Here is a 20,006-nt window from a genome sequence, read left to right as displayed (position 1 = left end):
GGGATATATGTTGCTCTCTCCTCCTGGTGTTTGCATACCAGCCTTGCGAACACAAATGCAGCTAATTGAAAGGACGCCTGAATTAAGCATGGACGTCAGTCATTCAGAACGAAGGTCTTCATTCAATCTTGTCAGAAAGTTGAAAACCCCACAACCACCCTTCCACCAAAAGCAATTTCCCTAGAGGCATACTCTGTCGTGGGAAGATAAGTAACAAGGCTGGCATTCTACCCCGAATCCAAAAGACAAAATGCCTGAGTCCATCCACATAGAGAATTCTGACAATGCAGCATTTGTCTGTTTGCCAGCTGTAGAACAAGCTGCCCACAAGCATGTCGATATGAAACAAGTCGCACTCCAACTTTATGCTCAGAAGATTACTACAAACCAATCTTATTTTAAATTGGTAAAGCAGAAAGTACTGCCAATGGATTACCTCAATTAAATTCAAACTAAGTGTAGAAATGATTAAGCCTGTTTGCAAACAGCAGCCAGGAAAATAAAGCGCAGGGTGCTTATGAAGCATCAAATCCCATGCTTTTCATTAATCCCACACAAAGAAAAGCGCCAGCAAGTTGAAGGTAAGGCCTTGTGAAACTGCACGCGGTTCATGTAGAGTGCACTCAATGAACTGTCTATTTCAGATCCAGACTGGAGTGCGGTGATCATACCAGCCTTTCGTGCAACACCTCGGCTACTGATCGTAACTGAACACTTAAAGCTTTCTTTATCAGTTATTATAATACAATTCTCAAAGACATTTAGATGTGGAGACATCTAATACAGTCTGTATGATGCTGGCCGATCATACAGACTTAATCACACATTAAAAGAAACATATAAAAATATATAAATATTTATCATATTCTGTTAATGATAATATATTTTATTTATAAATGCCTGTCAGGGCACTCAATGTCACTTTACAATGAACATACAAGAAATACAATTTAAAAACAAGTAAAAACAGTAAAAACATTAATAGCAATAAAGCACGTTAAGGCAAGTGCAGTAGACTGACCATTGGTGGAAAGGTAGAGCTGAGTATCATCCGCATCACAGTGAAATTCAATATTATATCCATGAAAAATATGGCCAAGGGGAAGGAGGTAGTGAAGAGGATGGGGCCAAAGATTGGGGGACACCGGAGGATAGGGGAGATGGCTGGGATCTGCATCAGTTTATATATCTGTTAGATACAGTATATACTGAAAACATCTACACCAGCAACAGAGGCAACAATTATGTTGGACTCAAGGCAATACAAATACTGATAAACTGAGCTTTATTTTCACACGCATGACAATAAATTGTAAAAACTAGATCTCCTGCTCACTGGCCTAATAAATCGTGACCAGGCCAGCTACATTGCCATCATGCCTCTGCTTCCCTCCGCTGCTATCAGTTGGCTTACGGCCTCAATATTAGCCAACAAGAAAAACAGTCAAAGATGTTAGATGCCTCTCTTGGCAGCTGTTGCTTGCAGTTCGCAAGCTTCAGTGATAGAAATGCACCAAAGCTTTCAGTCAAGGCAGCAGAAGAGCCACCTTCTGCTGGCCGATGGCTTCCCTCCAGCTTGTCATAACTGTACTGACAGCGACCACCACACCAAGAAGTCCTCGAGAAGCAAGTAATGTAATGACTATAGCCCTGTCACTGGCTACATTACAGCGAGCTACCCATTGCTCAGTGCACAAATAAATGGCTATTTTCAGCCACTTGATTAACACTGAGCTTTCCGCGCGTAATGTAAGCCAGCTGCAACAATCATATCACCGCTTTAAAGAAGAAACAACAAGGAGAGAGCAATGTTTACAGCTCTGCATAACAGAGTACACTCTGTTTGAGTGGTGTTTCGTCTTCCTTTTGTCCTCGTTTTCTACTCTGAGGGGCCTGGCAGCACTCCCATGTACTCTCCCTTAACTAATAAACAAAGAATGGTTTCCCTTATATAGCTCTATTCAAACTCTCCACCCTCCACCAGCAACATCGCAGGCTCGCAGGGAGGTGGAGAGCACAAGCAAGTCTGTTCCAAGGAAAAAGGCTTCGGCCAAGGCCAAGGAGCAGTGACAGTAAGATTGTGTAACAGTCATACATTAAACAGCCACTTACAGCGCTACTCCTGGTGCCATCACCTGTAGAATTTTGCAGCGTCAGGTTGGATGAGGCTGAAAGAGCAGCAAAGCGAGGGACATTCGAGACAAAGCCATCCTCAAAAAGAAGGCAAAGGAAATGGTGAAAAGGTTTCTTAAGTGGGCCAAAGGAGGAAAACTGTTCCGATTAAAGAATCACCTCAGTAGAAGTGTGCGGCGAGGTCCGACCTGCCAATTGTGTGTTAAAACATCGTCACCTGCTTGTGGTCAAACGTCAATATGTTCAGTGGTGCCATATTTGTCAACATGCACTTTGCACCACGATTCTCTGTCTGACAAAAGAGAAAACGCGGCAGTGATCGCTGAGAGCAAAACAATGACGATACAAGGTACAAATTCATTCCTGGCTTGAAGAAAAACTCGACCATCCAGCTCAAAAGGCATCAGAGAGCAATGCACTTCATACAGACGTTTTGGATGATTTTAGTTATTTTGGTCTCAAAGACCAAGCCAGTGCAGATAAACATATAATTTTCTGAAAGGTGTATCAGCACTCTATGCAACAATATCTAGTGTACTCCTGCACAAAGTCTGACAAGCTCCTCAAAGTGATGTCATCAAAATCATGTCATACTTGGCTTGAATACTTTAATGGAAACCTGATGAACACAGCGATGCTGCTGGCTTGGAGTGCAGCATTCAGCAGGTAATGCACCCCGACAGGCATAGTGGATCTTTGGTAATACTTCAACTGTCATGGCCAGCGGCCAACAAACATGAAATCATCGTATTCAAGCCGTTTCAGATCAAATTATGAACCATGCCGCGATAAACCTCTCAAGATTTAACCGGCATATATGGGGCAAAGTGCAGGGCGTGCACGTGTGAATTTTAAGATGACAAAAGAAGTAACCGACTTTGAGTGCTCGGTAGCTCTTTAAAACCAAATGATGAAAGTGCTCTTACACCTGGTGCAATTTCAGCCCCAGCCTTATACAGAGAGGTTTCTCCCCATGCAAGTTAGCAGCCAAACATTTGTAGCAAGAATCCTTATGGGAAAACCAAGAATAGCTGCCCCGGGCTGCAGGAGGGCTGAGGAGGAGCAAAGGGGTGGGATACATTTTCAGTCCCCCCCAGAATGTTCACCCGGCCCTGCTCAACAAAGATCCTCAAGCTGCTCCGAACTCACTTCCTGGGGAATTCCTGTGCGGGATTACTTTCACAAGCCACAACGTCACAGCGACGGAAATAATTTGATGGGTGATACAAATGCTGAAATTTGTCAACAAACAACAAACACGTTGAGTAATGAGAACATTTGTTCGTGGCCATGGGGAATATATATGGTTACAACCAACCACTGAAGGACCTTCAGAGCAACAGAGGGAACTTAGATGTCCTGGTCTTTAAAATAGAAGGGTGGGCCTGAGGCTTTCATTGGTAGCATTGTCAAATCTGAATGCGCTCATGTCCCGCTTCTGTTTTTTTGGCCACAGACTCAGTCGATGCATATATTTTCAATGTCTTCTCCTCTTACACTGGTATCAGAGTTTCCTGTACTGATATGCACACTTGAAGGGGTGGGAGGTGGGGGGTCATGTACTGTACATGACTGGTTGACACCTGAAAAGGTGACGGCTGCCATTAAAAGTGCTCGCACACGACTGGGAGAAACTTGGGGTTCAGTGTCTTGCCTGAGGACGCTTCAACACACGGACAGGGTGAGGTTGGCAATTAAAACAGTCGTTATTACTATGAACTGTACTCACAGAGTTTGTGTCCTTTACTACATGTGAGAATCGCCACATAATCATTTTATTACCAATCTTTTCTGGATGTTTCCATGAAGAGGTACAGGAATATTATTACTCGTTTGGGCTTTTTTTTTTTCATGTAAATCAACTGGAAACTTTATATGTTTTGCGTTTTTGTTTTGGAAAAGTTTCCCCATTCACACAGCAACATTTTGAATATGATTTCCTTACACAAAACTTCCGGTAACACAGATTACACTGCAGTTTATATGTCAGACCACTAGTTGGTGCTGTGCTTTCTGTAGTAGAACCGCTCACTCACGTACACCGCTCCTTTAAACTGTCCTTCTTTGTCGTACTGGCCAGCTCAGCCTCTGCTGTATGTATAAAATGTGTGATCCAGACGATAGTGCAGTAAAACTGCCCATTATTGGAGAGGTGCTGTTGAAGTGAAAAGAATGAGCAGCACAAACTCCAGTTATTGTGCATGTAATGGTGCATGTTCAGACGAACTATTAAGTGAGAGAGTAGCCTCACTAAATAGTCTAACGTGCAGGGCTGAGCAGTTCAGAAAAGTTGGGAGCATTTTGAAAACGTCGCACTAGGGAAGATGTTTACAAAAAGTCCCAAGCAGCACTGACATATGAACGTTGTGTAAACAGGGTTTTACGGTCTAATTCAGTTGTAAAGAAGTGACACTCTTTTAGCTATTCTCACTATATGCCCAAGACGTTAAGAGGTATATTGAGAGTAAAATAAAATTCCTGACATCCCGTGAAAACAGCACAGAGTTCTCTTCCTACCCGCAAGTCGGAGATTCGGTGCGTCACTGAAAAGCAGCAATCTCCATGGAGCAGACGCACTCCTTTAACCTTTAGCTAACTAATTTATTTCCTTTTTGGTGAGATCAAAAAGCAGCGAGCAGAAAGAAGATAATAGGGGGAGAATGGATTTTACTGCCTAAAGCAATTTAAGATTTAATAAAGAATCCAGGAGAAATGTTAGAATGACAGTGCTGCATAGTAACATGGTTGACAAGGCTGTCTGGACACATGTGGTTTCCTCCCAAACAACCAATCTACACTGTGTTCGCAGTGCACTGGGCTTATGTACTGGGAGCAGCAGACACCTGATTAGGTTACATTTCTGCCCTGGTGACTAAGAGGCATGAGCTTCGAGGTGGCAACCATGGCAGCATGGATTTCAGCCAGAGATGCAGTCCAGTAATAGCTGAAGAGCTCAGCTGCAACCTGAAACACATTGCAGAGCAGATAGTCTTTCAGCCAAGGGTTGAGATGACGGCTGGCTTGGGCCAAAACCCTTGAAATCACAAGCTGGGGCATTAAAGTCAACCTGAATTTTAAAAGAAAAAAGGCAGGTTGGATTTGTCATACAGATGTTTGGTGCTGCTTAAAAGAAGATGATTAAGTTCCTGGAGGATTTTGCCTTTAAATTTCTGGTATGTTGATAATAAAACCTGAACTGCAACTAAGCAAACCTACATATTACAGCAATTTAACAGTCAAAAGACAAAACAACAGTTTTATTAATATCAAGTTAAGCATTTACCAACCGATCATTAAATATGAAAAGACGATTTTTATTACCAGAGCAAAATTAACATAACAGTGGAGAAGTGCATTAATACGGGCTGTTTTTAAATAACAAGCAGTTTAATTTTAGCATGGGTTTACACATTTAAAGCCAAAAAGCTGTAACAGATCCCTTAACAAGAATCTCAGAGCAGCTAATAAAGGAAAGACTTGTATTCAGAAATAGACCGTATTCATTTCAAACTGCCAAACCGAAACATTTCACCACAGCAAGTCTTTCAAGCTTCGTGTCATATTCAGACTGGTATGATTTTTTTTTTTTTAAGTACAGAATGTGACTTTAAAAAACACACAAAGTCTTTCTTTATGTCTGTTGCACCCTGAGACAGAAAGTAAAAGATCAACCATCTCTGGAAATCTTTGCACCAGTGCTGTTGGTTATATTTTCACACGTCCTAAAAACTGGTCAAAGTTGTACATTTTCCAGATTCATTGTTATATGATATTCTAAAGCCAATTTATCAAAACTGCATTTTGGGGAGCAGGAGCCTATTAAAAGCCAACATAGGGCAAGAAGCAAGAATGCTGCGAGAGAGAGAGAGAGAGCACAACAAAAGAGAAGAAATTATATTCATACAACACTTTACACAGTTTTTAGCAAAATTCAAAAGAAGATCAGATGAAGACATTGCGGAATCAGCCAAATACCTGAACAAGTGAATTACAAACCGCCTTTTAATATAGTCCATCAAATCAGGAAACTTTCTAAGATCAGGCACAGTTCAAATATATTATAATTGAATATATATTATATATATCCTGCAACCTTAAAGGGTGATCACTCAATTCTTAAGATAAAGTCTGAGGAAATAAAGCAAATTTGGGTTATTTAATCCAGAGGAATAGAAAAAACATATTCCAACCAGATTTGAACGTGGAGCATACTGCCGTGAGGTCACAATGCCACCCACTGCAGCACTTTGCTGCCCCAAACTGCAATTAAAATAGTCAACGGATTTAGTCCACAAAGCATCTGCTCACCCTTGTTTGTCCATCGTTTCCACATACATACGCAATAAACACAGCTATTAATGTGGTTTCCCCTCGGCATAACTTGACCTTGACAACTTTAATGTACCGTCTTTAATCACGGTATGCATATACACATACCGTCGGATGGGATATATAAGGATGTGTTTAGAAATAGACCTCCTGATTTGGTAGTCAGAGTGTGGCTTCATTCGCACCTTATGTTGTATTCAAAAACCATTAAAAACAGCCATTTTAATATGTGTGATATTTCAAGACTAAGCAACAGAAAACCGATAATATTTGAAACGTATGTACACATGACCTGTCTTTTCTTTACTCAATCCTTCAACACAACTAAAAATAATAAAGTTCAGAATAATTCCACACAGAGAACCCTGAAACGCTCTGTTCCAAGGATGGATCTCCATTTTTGTCCAAGTGTGGAACAGCTGACAAATCAGCTTGGCAAGAGAGCAAATTCTCAGCCTCTCCGTCAGCAAATAACAGCACCATTTACTCTCAAAAGCCCATGTGAGCTACTTAGCACATGGAAATATGAATAATGCAAAATACATACATTTATTTCACTACACAACGGCACTCATTTCCCATGAGACCAAATGTTACAATCATGCATGTGTGATGACGCACATTAAGTTTCCATAATATGCTAAATATAAATACGGACAAATCAACATGAAGTTCTCTGATAGTGGTGATTCATAAACATCTGAGTTTATGACTAATTTTGCTCAATTGCATGTGCAGATGAACAGCTATATACAAAATGCCAATGTAAGTAGGGAGCAGCTGGAGTTTCCATCCTCCGTCTCTATGACAACTATACCGGCTATTGCTGGTTCAAACTGCTCGGCGTGGCCAAATTTTGGTAGTTTTGTGGGGGACTGAGGGTCCTCAGACAAACATCACAACACACACGGCTTCATATGGACTGCTGCAGGTTATCAGCAGTTCAGAGAAGACTGCTCTGTCTATAAACAGACATGTTTAACAATGGGCAGAAAAACACACACAGTGAGCCTGTATAATCCCTGAGTCACCCTGCTTGAAGCCAATCAATTAGAAAAAGGCCACTTGTGTAGAAATAGCATCCAGTGTTACCAGCAGCTCGCCACTGTACTGGTTTCTATTTGCGATGCAATCTACATGGGATGGTGGACTGAGTGGGAGGCAGGCAAACGAGAGCTCAGTGGGAGGTGGGGAGGAGAAAAAAAAAAAAAAAAAAAACTGTAAAGAGATGAGAAGTGCCAAGAAGGCAGCCTCCCTGCATCCATCCAATCAGAACCAGCGTCTAAAAACTAACACATCAAAATGTTACAGCTTCAACTTTGTCTGTTTGATTGGCTGCCATATTTCCAAATGTGTGCGTTATCACATGTTTAAAACACCATTTGATTTATTGTGTGCTTTTTGTTACATTTGACATTTTAAAAGCGGAATTCCTGGCTAAAACCTGGAACACTTTAATGTTTCATGAAGCAGTTGTTTGATGCCAGTTCTGACCTTCTGATATGAAAGATCACAGAAAAGGAGTCAATGCATTCTCCCTACTGTTAATACCCCAAGTGGTGTACATGAGGAAAAGGTAAGCACAGAGGACCTCTTTGTGAAAGGAGGACATACTTGGAATCCCGTGATTTGACTTTTGTGTTTAAGGTTACGCATGCCTAGTTTGGTCACAACGACCTGTGAAATTCTGTGATATTGTTAACTTGAACTGGGCCAGACATTGCACAGGCTCCATCCTGAGCCTGACATCAAGCACATCAACACACCATTTGTAAAATGTACAGTGGCCGCAGTCTGAAAGGGATCCGACAACGTAAACTGCAGTTCGTTAAAAATATAAAGCTGTGGCATGAAATATCAATGCTGTGACTCCTGACCTTGTCAATCCTAGTTGAGTGGACAGCGCCAGGGTATAATGTACAACATCGATCACTTTCTGCCAGTATTGCACTAAAATGGGGGGGGGGGGGATCTGTGGGGGGCACAGAGCTTGCACCACATGGTAGCGGTAGTTAGATGCTTTTCATTCAAGTATCTGACAAGTATTTACATATTATCTGCACTCATAATTTGACAGTAAATGCTGTGCTATCATTATATTAAGCTCTTCGTTCACAGGTATAAAAATGTGTGTTCTGATAAAGTGATGAACAGTTCCATCATGTGTGTTTTTACAAAATATACTCTCAAAGGCCAAAAGACAATCCTGCAGGGAAAAGCCTTAAAGGCTTTCCCCTGACCCCGAGAGTTTTCCTGCTGCTGCGGACCAGAAGAGCTCCTCCTCCGCCACCCCCCAGGGAGAGCCTGCCCCACAACATCAGATGTATCTGTTTACAGAGCAGCCGGAGAGACTCACACTGCAGGTATGCAAGCGTAGACAGATTCACTTCAGGGGAGAAATAATAGGCAATAACAGATTTTCATTATAGATGCTGAAAAAAATGTTAATAAATTAAAATATTGTCGGAAAATATTGTTCCATTTCATCAAACGGTCCCTTCATGAAAGGATTGAATCTAACTTTATCCAAAATCAAGCAGGGTCAGCAATGTATGGGGGGAAAAAAACAAGAGAAACTCCTAAACTCATGCGTGCGCATTTGATTAGACGTACAAAAATCTTATCACCAAGCCTGCAGGCCGCAGCACCTTTTAAACTGAGGTTCCATCGGGGCGAGGCCGACACTGATTCGTTTTTGAAAGGCTCACAACCGGTACTGTCAGTTCTGATTTCACAACCCACCCATCAAGGCAGTTCAGAAAAGGGTTGAGTTCAGCATGAATGTCACCATGTGTTTGGTTTCCAGCCAGGACAGGAATTAATGAATATGTGACCAGAAACGGCCGAGTTCCTCTGTGTGAATTACATATTAGCCATCTCTCCAGAATAGTAAGACTACCTCAATCCAACCTCAGTTGTTATAACTGGAAAGGAACGCATATTTTTAGACATTGCTTGAATTTAGAAAAGAGTGGCCAAATGACAATTGATCATTTGTTATAAAGGTAATATATACTATTGTTTGATAGTTTGATGATTCATGATGGAAAACCTTAGATCCTCCAAGAAAGCCTGGCGGACATCGGGCGTCCAATTAGAATTGTAGTAAATGAACCTATCCATGCTGAATGTGTTCTCACTACAAAAGATTTCCATTTTTAAGTCCAATGTGACGTGACTGAAATGTGATCCTGCTTGTTTAAGTTTATCATTTGACTTTTTTTATGAACTTGCCAATAAATACATGAACAATCCACTCAGGACCAACAATTACACACACACACAATTGTTTATGCCAATTTTACAAGCCAAACACTGATGCTTGGTTACCGACCTGGAAACCTCTCCCAAACATTTGTTGCAGGAGCTCAGATCGAGGAAAACACAGAATTAATTCCAGGTGACCAGCTGGGAGCTGCACTTGACAAAGAGCAGCTTGGACAAAGGGTCTTCACAAGGTCACTGCAACATTAAAAGCACAGAAATTACGTTTCTGAACCACTGTGGAACAAATGTCAAGGGATTCTGCGTGTTAGAAATGTAACTAATAAATTGTAGCGGGTTCGACAAATGTCCTTTGCATGAGTTTTAACTGTGCAGCTTCTCCTCCCTCCAATTGCAAAGACAAAATAATGTTAATAGAGCAGCTTTTGCAGGCCAGGAGCACATGGATCATAAGCTCAGCATTTTCTCTTTGCTCTTGTCATCTGTAACAGGATATGTAAATTGACCAAATTGAAATTGCAAAGCAGAATGACCACCATTCTACCAACACTTCCTAAATATTGTTTTCCCGGGCCAAACATGGACAAATACTCCCTTCCTCTGGTCCACTACATTATCATTATGATTAAAGTGTCATTATGGCTTGTTCAGTACTTCCTCTGTGGTCACTGATGACAACAGAAATTGGTTTTCATGCAGATCAGACAGACAGATCAATTAATTGGCCATGTGTGCCTGATGAGTAACCAATGCTGGGCCCCAACACTGGGAGCACACGGCCATCAGAAGTCAGTCAACCAAGGATGCTCAACAGCCAAATGACTGCCATCATTAATAAGACAACAACTCCATTTCTTATTTGAAATTAGAGATGCAGGTTAATGTTTCTGCCGAAGGTCGAAGAATCATTTGAGTGGGATACTTTGCAATGGCTGAACGGACATGTGACGCCACATTAAGGCAGTCAATTTCTTCACGGATTCACCTGCTGCTTTTCCTTCAACACACCTGATTTCAGCACTAAATAGGCGAACAGCTACACAGTGAATACTGTATTTGTCGTCCGCTTTGAGAAATGCTTATAGAATAATAAATGCATCAACACATTCTCCAAAAGGTCAGTGCAGTTGCTCGTGTGATGAAAACGCTGTTGATTGCTGCTTTTATGTCAGGAAAGCCAGATAGTGTTTGGTCAGTTTAATAAATGATCGGGCACAGTCGCTGGTGGCGGAGCTGCATACCAAGCAGCAGCAGCAGCGGCGGCGGCTGCTGATAGTGACGGTTAACTATGAGGCTCGGGGAAATGACATTTTCACAGATATGTAACAGAAGCATAACTGATCAGTGCGGGAGGAACAGAGCCTCATTAGATGCCTGCTGCCATTTTGAAAGGACAGATATCACGGTGCAACTTGAGGTGTGATGACATTCTCTTTCCCGCTGCAATTTTCTTCCTACCTTTATTAACTATGGATTTTTTTTGAGGTGGGAGACATATTTGAGCGATTCCGTGGGGAGCGCCATCCTGACACTGCTAAACGGAGACTGGATACACACTGATGCGAGGCATACCTTGATGATGTGAAACAGAGAGAGAGAGAGAGAGAGAGAGAGAGAGAGAGAGAGAGAGAGAGAGAGAGAGGCAAAGGGGAGATCTCATTCCTGAGGCATTACACGGGAGCCCACTGCCTATAAGGTCATGTGTCTTTTTCTGACAAGCCAAGGTCTAGGCAGTCAGAGGAGTGAGGTTGGGGGGGTAGGATGAGGAAAGAGGTATGTGTGCATGTGTGTGTGTGTATATAAGGGTGCTTCAGGGAAGGATTTACTTTTGCCCATTAAACTGCCAGGGAAACTCACTTGCACATCAAACATTGCTGGCATCTCTTGCTTCACTGACCCCCCCCTCCCCGCCCCCCTTCTCCCTACCCCACCCCTCTCTCCATCTCATATGACCTGTCACGTCTGACTCCTAACCAGCTCACCTTCTACACATCAGGGCACTGACTCGCTGAAATGCATTGGCTGCTGATAGATACACTCACTGTCACGGTCTGCATGGAGCGTATTGATCCTTGCGCACAAACCTTGGCACTTACAAGTGATCATACGGCCTCTCCTTGAGGACGTTTTTTTGTTTTTTTTGGAAGACATCACGAGATTCCCCGCAGCAATTTAAACATGTGATCCGTGTTTCCTTTTTAAGGATGATTATCTGAACCTTGTCTTTCTATGAAGGGGTGTGGCACCGGCTGCCATCCTCACTATTTATTCTCGACAAGCACGCTGCAGCTGCGGCGGCGGAGCCATACGTTACTCCACATGTCGCACCCCCCCCCCCCCCCCCCCCCCCCCCACCACACACACACACACACACACGTCCTTATTCCCTCGATCGTGATATGTAATGCTGAAGGTATAGGAAAAGCAAACACATGCAAGTGGAGCGTGGGAAATACACTGGAAATAACACCCACGGCTCAAAGCAGAGCGGTTCAACCCCGGCAGCTCTGCGATGTCCGAGGCGTTACGGTCCGTGAAGGCAACACGCTGCACACACAGGTTGCAGGCGCCTCCGATGCCTCATGCACGGATCGCGTCAAAATAGAAATAAAAATAAAACGATGAAGAGGAGGAAAGAAACTTGGGAACAATCGCCCGTGGCATTAGTGGCAGTCTGACTGACATGGAAACATGGCGGAGGCCGGGCTTTTTTTCTGTAACTTCCAGCCGGCTCGGTGAACTCTCTGTGCCTCTTTGGCTCCACACACACACACACACACACACACACACACACACACACACACACACACACACACACACACACACACACACACACACACACACACACACACACACACACACACACACACACACACACACACACACACCCTGAATCCTGCACGAAACATTCAACCTCCTCAAGAGAAAAGGAAGAACCAAACTCACCAAGCGACCCCCTGCAGCAGCTCTGGGAAACCTCAAATAAACCAGGAGAATGCACACACACATATATATATATGTATATAAATATATATACATATTAAAAAAGCTCCGCAAGTTTCCTGCTTTCAAACGAGCATCGCAGCGTCTCAACTTAACGGAGATCCATTGAGGATAAAAAAAGAAGACACACTGAAATGCAGTTACACAGAGAGAGAGAGTGAGAGAGAGAGAGAGAGAGAGAGAGAGAGAGAGAGAGATGGGACTCACGCTGTGCTCCCTCTATCCTACACCCACACACACACACACACACACACACACACACACACACACACACACACACACACACACACACACACACACTAAGAGCAGCGTGCAGTTTGATTGGAAAGCTCTCGGTCCGGGGAGAAGGTCAGACGGATCTGAACGTCTGTTGCGGGAGAGATGGGCACCGGAATAAGCCGATTATTATATGGGGGTTGTAAACCTACCTTCAGATCCTCTACTGGGGCATTTCAGGCAGGTCTGCGCAGAGAAGATGCACATTAGCCGACAGTTCCGCTCCCCGGCACCTAAATATCCTGCGCGCTGAGCGAAATTTCCAAGTGGCCGGACAGTGTGCGCGCAGCGGCACAGTGCGTATTTCTGTGGATGTGTGTGTGTGTGTGTGTGTGTGTGTTTGTGTGTGTGTGTCTATGCTTGTGGATGTAAAAGGGGAGGGGGGGAGATTATCCAGTGTGGCAAAGAGGAAATGCGTCATTATCAATGGCCCGAAGGTTTTGTAGTCCAATTGCTTATCTCCAAATCCCATGAGACTACAAATCGGATCATTCGATGTCCTCGTTGACTTGTTTTTCGTTTATTTTCTGTGCTTATTACTTATTTATTACATGTTATGCGTGTCATTAAATTTGGGAGAATTTGTTCACCAGTCATTTTCAACCACAAGTGAACGAGCATGTCAGGATACTATAAATAAATCAAATCACAAACAACCCTACTATGAAGACATTAATTGCTTGAAGATCACATTCAGAACACAGAGCAGTGGCTCTCAGTGTGTGGGGCAAAGCCTGAGAGGGAACACTGGCTCATTCTGCATTCAGGGGATGCCTTTTCTCTTATTTCTTAATCTAATTGTTGAGAAAAAAAATAGGATCCAAAGAAATACAGTTCTTTGGATCGCTACAACTACTATTTATCTCAATAACGTGCTATATTGTCATCGTAGTAGAGATGAATTTGAAAACAGTAACATGAGTTTTAGTGCATAGCACGAGTGAAAGACAGTCGCAGACCGTGAAACCCACCAGATTTTCCTGATTAAAAGTATCTCATGAATACAGAAAGCATTGCACTTCTTATTGCCATCCCAAATACTGTTGACAGTGAAACCACGCCGACTTCAGGAATTCTAATTATCAACCAAACGTGTGAAACAAAACATCTATATTATGGAATTTGGGAGATTGTAAATTGGTGCAAGCTCTGAGTGAGTGAATCATTTTCCCACACTTTGAAAACCCCTCCGTTTTGGGGCTGTTTGTTTTGCTGTAGTAGGCTTGGTAGAGAGGAAAGTCATAAAGGATGTGGGACTCAAACATATGGCCCTGGGACCAAGAGTAAAGAATATTACTGGGAAAAGTGGGAAAAGCTTACAAACATGTAATCCAATACGGAGACTTGAGCATATTCAAGTATAATAATCACCACAGCTATATGATGGGGGTGAATATAGAAACATGCAGAACTAGTGGTCGACATTGCATTTTTTATTTAGAACACAAGGTTTCAATGAAAATGGTAAATTGTTGAAATGTTGTAGAGAATGTTTTTAAATGGTCCGTCTTTACACAAACCACATTCTGCATCCTGAGGAACAAACCAATGAATCAAGACTTAATTACATACGTACATTAAAATATTTCTATATCAAATTATTAATCATAAAACGTACCCTAATTTCAAAGTTTAAAAAAAATTCACAGAATCATGTAAATCTCATATATCTATACGTAACTCGAACTTTTCACTGACCCATTTTAAAACCTATTTTCTCTATAGACAATTTGAGACCAAGGTTGCATCACGAATTGCTTCAATATGATGAAGCCTGTCTGTTGTGGTACCAACGTAATGACTTGATCTCTAAACAGATTTGTTGGTTGAAAGTATCCCAGCGTGTTTGGGAAATGGGGCCCAGCAGCTACTTGGAAGAGGGACCAATTTGGTGCACTCTGATTAAACGTATTTACTTTAGCAGGGGTCAGTTGGGTTGAATGAGGACCAAAATATAAGTTGTGGGATTGGAGGCAGTCGCTCCATATGCTATTAGTGGAGCTTGGTTTCTTGTTGTCAGGGTACAGTTGGGTGTAATGTGAATCTGAAGGGGAGGAGGCATGGGGCGAAGCCTAAAGATGTTGACCCCAGCTGGGGCATGATAACCACGGCGGAATTCCAGACATTCTGATGGAAGCCCCTTGTTACTGTCAGAGCCGTTAACACCGGTGGTCTGCAGGCCTCACACTGAGGTCTGTCTGCCCCTATAATCTCTGTGTTTCCACAAATGGTTCGGCATAAATCACAGAGCATGTAGCATCCACCTCACGATGAGAGCACACACTGTTTTGCTCCTCCATTTGTTGTCATCATTTATGATTCATAACCACTTTGGCCAGTTGCTTGAGATGTCACAGGCTGAACTTGTCTTTATAACACCAGAACAAACAATGTACCTTTGTCACAAGATCTCAAAAAATTTACATTTTGAAATATTTTTTGTATACATTTTAAAAGGGACTGCTCTCATCAAACACACAAAGGTACTGAAGTTATGAAGAAAATACTCATGACTGCTGACCTAACACGTTAGGAGCTGTCATAATTTGGCCAATTCAACTTGAGAAGTTTGATCACTGGAGTAGTTTGATGAAGTATAACTATATTTAAAAAAAAATTAAATTCAATAATCCAGAATTTTAAAAAAGCAAGTGAGCTTGACCACTATCTCTTTGACTACATGCCATATTAACTATTCTGAGCAGAGGACTAAACACTTGATAGGCTACATTTACAGTTTACGCTGATCCATTCCTCTGACCATGTTGGGAAAGTAAAATTAGACCTATGCTGCCACCTTGTGGCTAAACCCATGCAGTGACGCAACAACAACATAAATCCTTTCAATGAGCACTTGCCACATTCGGTCTCCATCCCCATTCTCTGTAGCCAGTTCCCCTAAATTCACACTCTAGTATCACAGAAGGGAAATCAGTTAATCACATTCACACCTGATAACCCGGTAGGTATATATTCAGTAATTAAAGCAAAAGCTTTTGCTGTCTTGACACTCAAAATGTGCCATTATTTTATCAGCTCAAATTATTATTGTACACCCACCACTTTATTAATGTTTTGTTCAGTTAATCACTGAATAAATTAGAAGTCTGATTGTCATCTAGTAACATTGTTACTTTTAGGTCCTGAAAATGTTTTCCCTACATACACACAAGCAATTTAAAAATACTGTGGGTTTTTTTTTAAATATTCAGAGTAAAAGCAAATTAATTGTTCAGATCACACACTCATCTTGAATGATTTTATCCCTACGGCTTGAATAAGGTAGTTTAAAAAAGGCAAATATTTCACTTTGCATGGAGCCAATTTCAACACAAAGTCAGTCTAGGTTTCAAATCTGAATTTAATAAGCAGCTGTAACTGAACAATGTTTATTATTTTGGAGACAACAGACATCATTCACTTTTAGTTACAGCAAAACATGAAGCAAATACTGGGTGTTAAATATTCACAAATTTAACTTATTCATCTGTCCTTCAACAGTGCTGAAAAAAATACTGGATTAAACATTTGAAGTATGGAAATATGAAAATACTTCTTATTCTATGTTAAATAACCCAAAAGGAGATTGTGTCAATGTGCACAATGTTACAACAAAAATCAACATTTTATTCTCACAAAGTTTAACCTAACATGGGCACATTTCTTGATCCTAAAAAGTGACGTCTTTTGTTACCGATTTACATGATTGACTCAAAAGACATTCACCTTCAGATAAACAAAACATCTAATTTTCTGCAACATCTATTTTGGGCTTTGGCTCATGTATTTCCGATTCCATCCCGGGCAAAGTGCTTCTTCTTCTTGCACAGGTCTCGATGGTTTGCACCAGCTCTACATCCCAGGGATGAGTGACAAAACTGAGCACCGTCCCATCCTCTGCCCCTCCTGCTCTCCCCACTCTGCCCGCCCGGTGAATGTAGTCTGTGTGGGATTCTGGGAAATCATAATTCACAACCAAGTGGACTCTCGATGTGTCTAAACCACGTGACGCAATGTCTGTGCATACCAGCACGTCTACCGTGCCCTTCTGGAAGGACTGAAAGATCCCCATGCGCAGAGCAGCGGGCATCTCCCCTTGCAGGCGTGCATGCTGAACTCCCATCTCATCGAGTGAGTAGCCCAGCCAGTTGACCGTGGCAGACTTGTTGCAGAACACCAAAGCAGCGGCCCCAGGTTTTTCTTGTTGGAGCATCTTCAAGGCTTGGTTGAGCTCCAGGACTTTATCGACACCCTTCACCTTCAAGAAGGTCTGTTTGACATGAGGCATCAGATGGTGCAGCATCTTACTCTTAATTACCACAATGGTGCCAAGATCTGTCACCTGGCTGAGCAACTCCCCGACCCCACCTGGGAAGGTTGCCCCCACCACCAGCAACTGAGCTTTATGATCAAGGCCGCATGTTTCTTTGGGGCCAGAAGCGATCTTGGTGTGCTGCAGGATCTTCTCCAGCATGTCGGAGAAGCTGGGGTCGAACATGGTGTCAGCCTCATCCACGACAAAGAAGTTCAACTCATTCAAATCCAGATAATTTCTGCGCAAAGCCTTTACCAGAGCACCCGGTGTAGACACTAAAATATCTACAGGGTCCCTTTGAAAAATCATCTTGATGTGTCCTACACCTCGCCCACCACCTAACGTCTGTGTAACAAGGCCGAACGGGGCACACAGAGTTCTGGACACACTTGCTACTTGTTCAGCAAGCTCTCTGGAAGGCACGAGAACCAAAGAGCTAATCTTCTTTGAGCTCTCATCGTTCGTCTGCAACTGCTTGTCATTGTGCAGTCTCTGAACAATAGGCAGGAGGTAACATAGTGTCTTCCCACTGCCTGTCTCTGCAGCACAGAGCACATTATGACCTTTCATGACCTTCGGGATGGCCTGCAGTTGTACAGTGGTGGGATGAGTGATGCCAATGCTGCCCAATGTTTCTACCAGTTCTTTGGAGAAGTGGAACTTGTCAAACGTTGGTAATGGTTTCTCATCAGCGGGCTCCTTCCGGTTTTCAGCAACGTAAGGCGCAACAGCTTTGATGTTGTTGATTGTAAAGTGGTCCCCGAATGATTTGTAGTGTTTCCATCCTTTCGAGCAGAGAGCTGGTTGCTCGAACTTCCCCAGGACGTAACCCACAGACTGGTTCAGGACAGGGTTTTTGCTTTGGATGAGGAGTTTGCCGGGTTTGATGGTTTTGATATTGCTTTTGCCTCGAATCTGCTTCAGGTTTTCAACTCGCTGCTGCAGATATCGAGGAACACGGATCACCACAGTCTCTTCTTGCGTCGATCCTGCTCGACAAAAGCGAGTCTGACAGACAGAAAAACGAACCCCACAGCCTGACGACACTTTGACGAGCTCTGGGCGAGAAAGTGTGCCTGATCGGAGAGCTCTGGACGCAACCAAAGACAAATATCCAACCTTCACGGAGTGCATTCTGACGCTTGATCTGTTCGCCAGCAAAGTCAACTTCCGAGAATTAAATAAAGTACGCGAGCGATATAATCGCCTCAGTTAAACCAGTTCAGTAAACCCGGAATCGATAATAGTGTCTCTAAAGGTCCAAAATAACATGCATTTCTGAGCATCTCTTCCCACTTCGCAGTTACATTACCATGCTTTCGCGGCGCGTGTTAATGACGTCACCAGTAGGTGGGGCCATAAAGAGGAACGATGCATCTGCATGAGCGTGTGCAACTCGACCGCCAAACAGCGGTATACACATAAAAACTATTAAAACAAGAAGAAATAAGCATAGGAGACAGGTGAGATACACTAAATCATAAGGGATCACGTTTTAACTAACATCAGCAATCGCTATGGGCAAGACAGGTCACCAGTCCATTTTGGAATGTGAAAAGATAAATAAGAAGAAACACTCACTGAAAGGCTTCCTGGGTATATTACCCTGTGCAGTGCATTTAAAAAAAAAAGGATTTCCCGGTAAAACAGAGCTATGCGCTGTCACCGCAGTTTATTTTTTTCACCCAGTAAGTTGAGAAATGGAGAAGGAAAAATGTAAACAGCCACTTGCTTTTTTATTAAGTGGCGTCCTCTTTTTTTAATTTAATACCTTTATATTTGCAGGTCAAATAAAGTAACATTGACCAATGCTATTGGTAGTTGTTTATTTGTGTTCTCTCATTTTAGTATTGACAACAACAAAACAACAGTGCACGCTGAGCGCCTTCCATCCATTAATTAATCTTCTGTTCCTCTTGAGGGCGCTGGAGCTAATCTCACCTGACTGGTTAAATGAAGGCAGGGTACATCTCAGACACGTTAGTGGTAGAAGAGCAGTCCCTATTGTTGGGAAATTATTTTTGGACAGCTATATCCGGGACTGAAAGAGTTCTATGTATCCATGCTAATGCATATCTACCAAAAAAGGAGGTGAAACAACCATAAAGAATAGATGAAGAGACAGTCATGGGTCAGGTATAGATTCATCCTCATCTTGTCAATTCCTTACATTCCTATCAAATTTGGCAAGGCGCTATGTTGTTGCTGTGATGAATTAACTCACTTCAACGTGTAAATAATGTAACTGTTATCATAGTCTTTGTCGGAAAAAAAAAGAAAGAAAAAAAAGAAAAGGATTATATGTTCAAAAGGCCTTTGTGATGAGATTTTGAGGCTGCTGACACCGTGTGATGGGTTCACTGGTAAATCAACCAGCTCATCCCTGACATAGTCATTCAGCACAGGCACAGCAGTACAGTGATGTGAGATACTGTAATAGATCAGACGAAGGTGACAAGAGCGCTGTCGTTGAAACAGTATTGACTGTCAGTAATCGTCAACGTGACTAACTCTGGTCAATCCTCTTCAGCAAACACTAAACCCAAGGCACTCAAAGGGTCTTTTTTTTTTTTTTTACAACATAACACATTATCCTTTTAAATATATTTGCAGACTTTTCTGGATCATTTGTTATTTTATGTACATTACACACAAACAATAAGGAATCCTTGTTTGGTTTCTATCTTTGTCATAAAAAATACTTCTTGGCAATAAAGAGCGTACA

At 42.3% G+C, this 20,006-nt stretch overlaps 2 protein-coding genes across 2 annotated transcripts in view; both read right to left on the bottom strand.

Annotated features, from left to right (window-relative positions):
• The window catches only part of tln2a (talin 2a), a 95,754-nt gene extending 82,424 nt beyond the window's left edge, over nucleotides 1-13,330 (bottom strand). The window contains exon 1 of the mRNA XM_080458113.1: nucleotides 13,119-13,330. The gene's annotated coding sequence lies outside the window, so the exon portion shown is untranslated. The remainder of the gene's footprint in view (nucleotides 1-13,118) is intronic.
• Nucleotides 13,331-16,316: 2,986 nt separating this feature from the next.
• On the bottom strand, nucleotides 16,317-18,608 carry ddx28 (DEAD (Asp-Glu-Ala-Asp) box polypeptide 28). Its single transcript, XM_080458115.1, has one exon. The coding sequence runs from the start codon at nucleotides 18,413-18,415 to the stop codon at nucleotides 16,712-16,714; it is 1,704 nt and encodes a 567-aa protein (XP_080314241.1). The 5' UTR covers nucleotides 18,416-18,608; the 3' UTR covers nucleotides 16,317-16,711.
• Between the last annotated feature and the right edge of the window lie 1,398 nt (nucleotides 18,609-20,006).

The sequence above is a fragment of the Lipophrys pholis genome, assembly GCF_963383615.2.
Source record: "Lipophrys pholis genome assembly, chromosome: 2".
Lineage (NCBI taxonomy): Eukaryota > Metazoa > Chordata > Actinopteri > Blenniiformes > Blenniidae > Lipophrys > Lipophrys pholis.
This window is presented reverse-complemented; position numbering and strand designations above follow the sequence as displayed.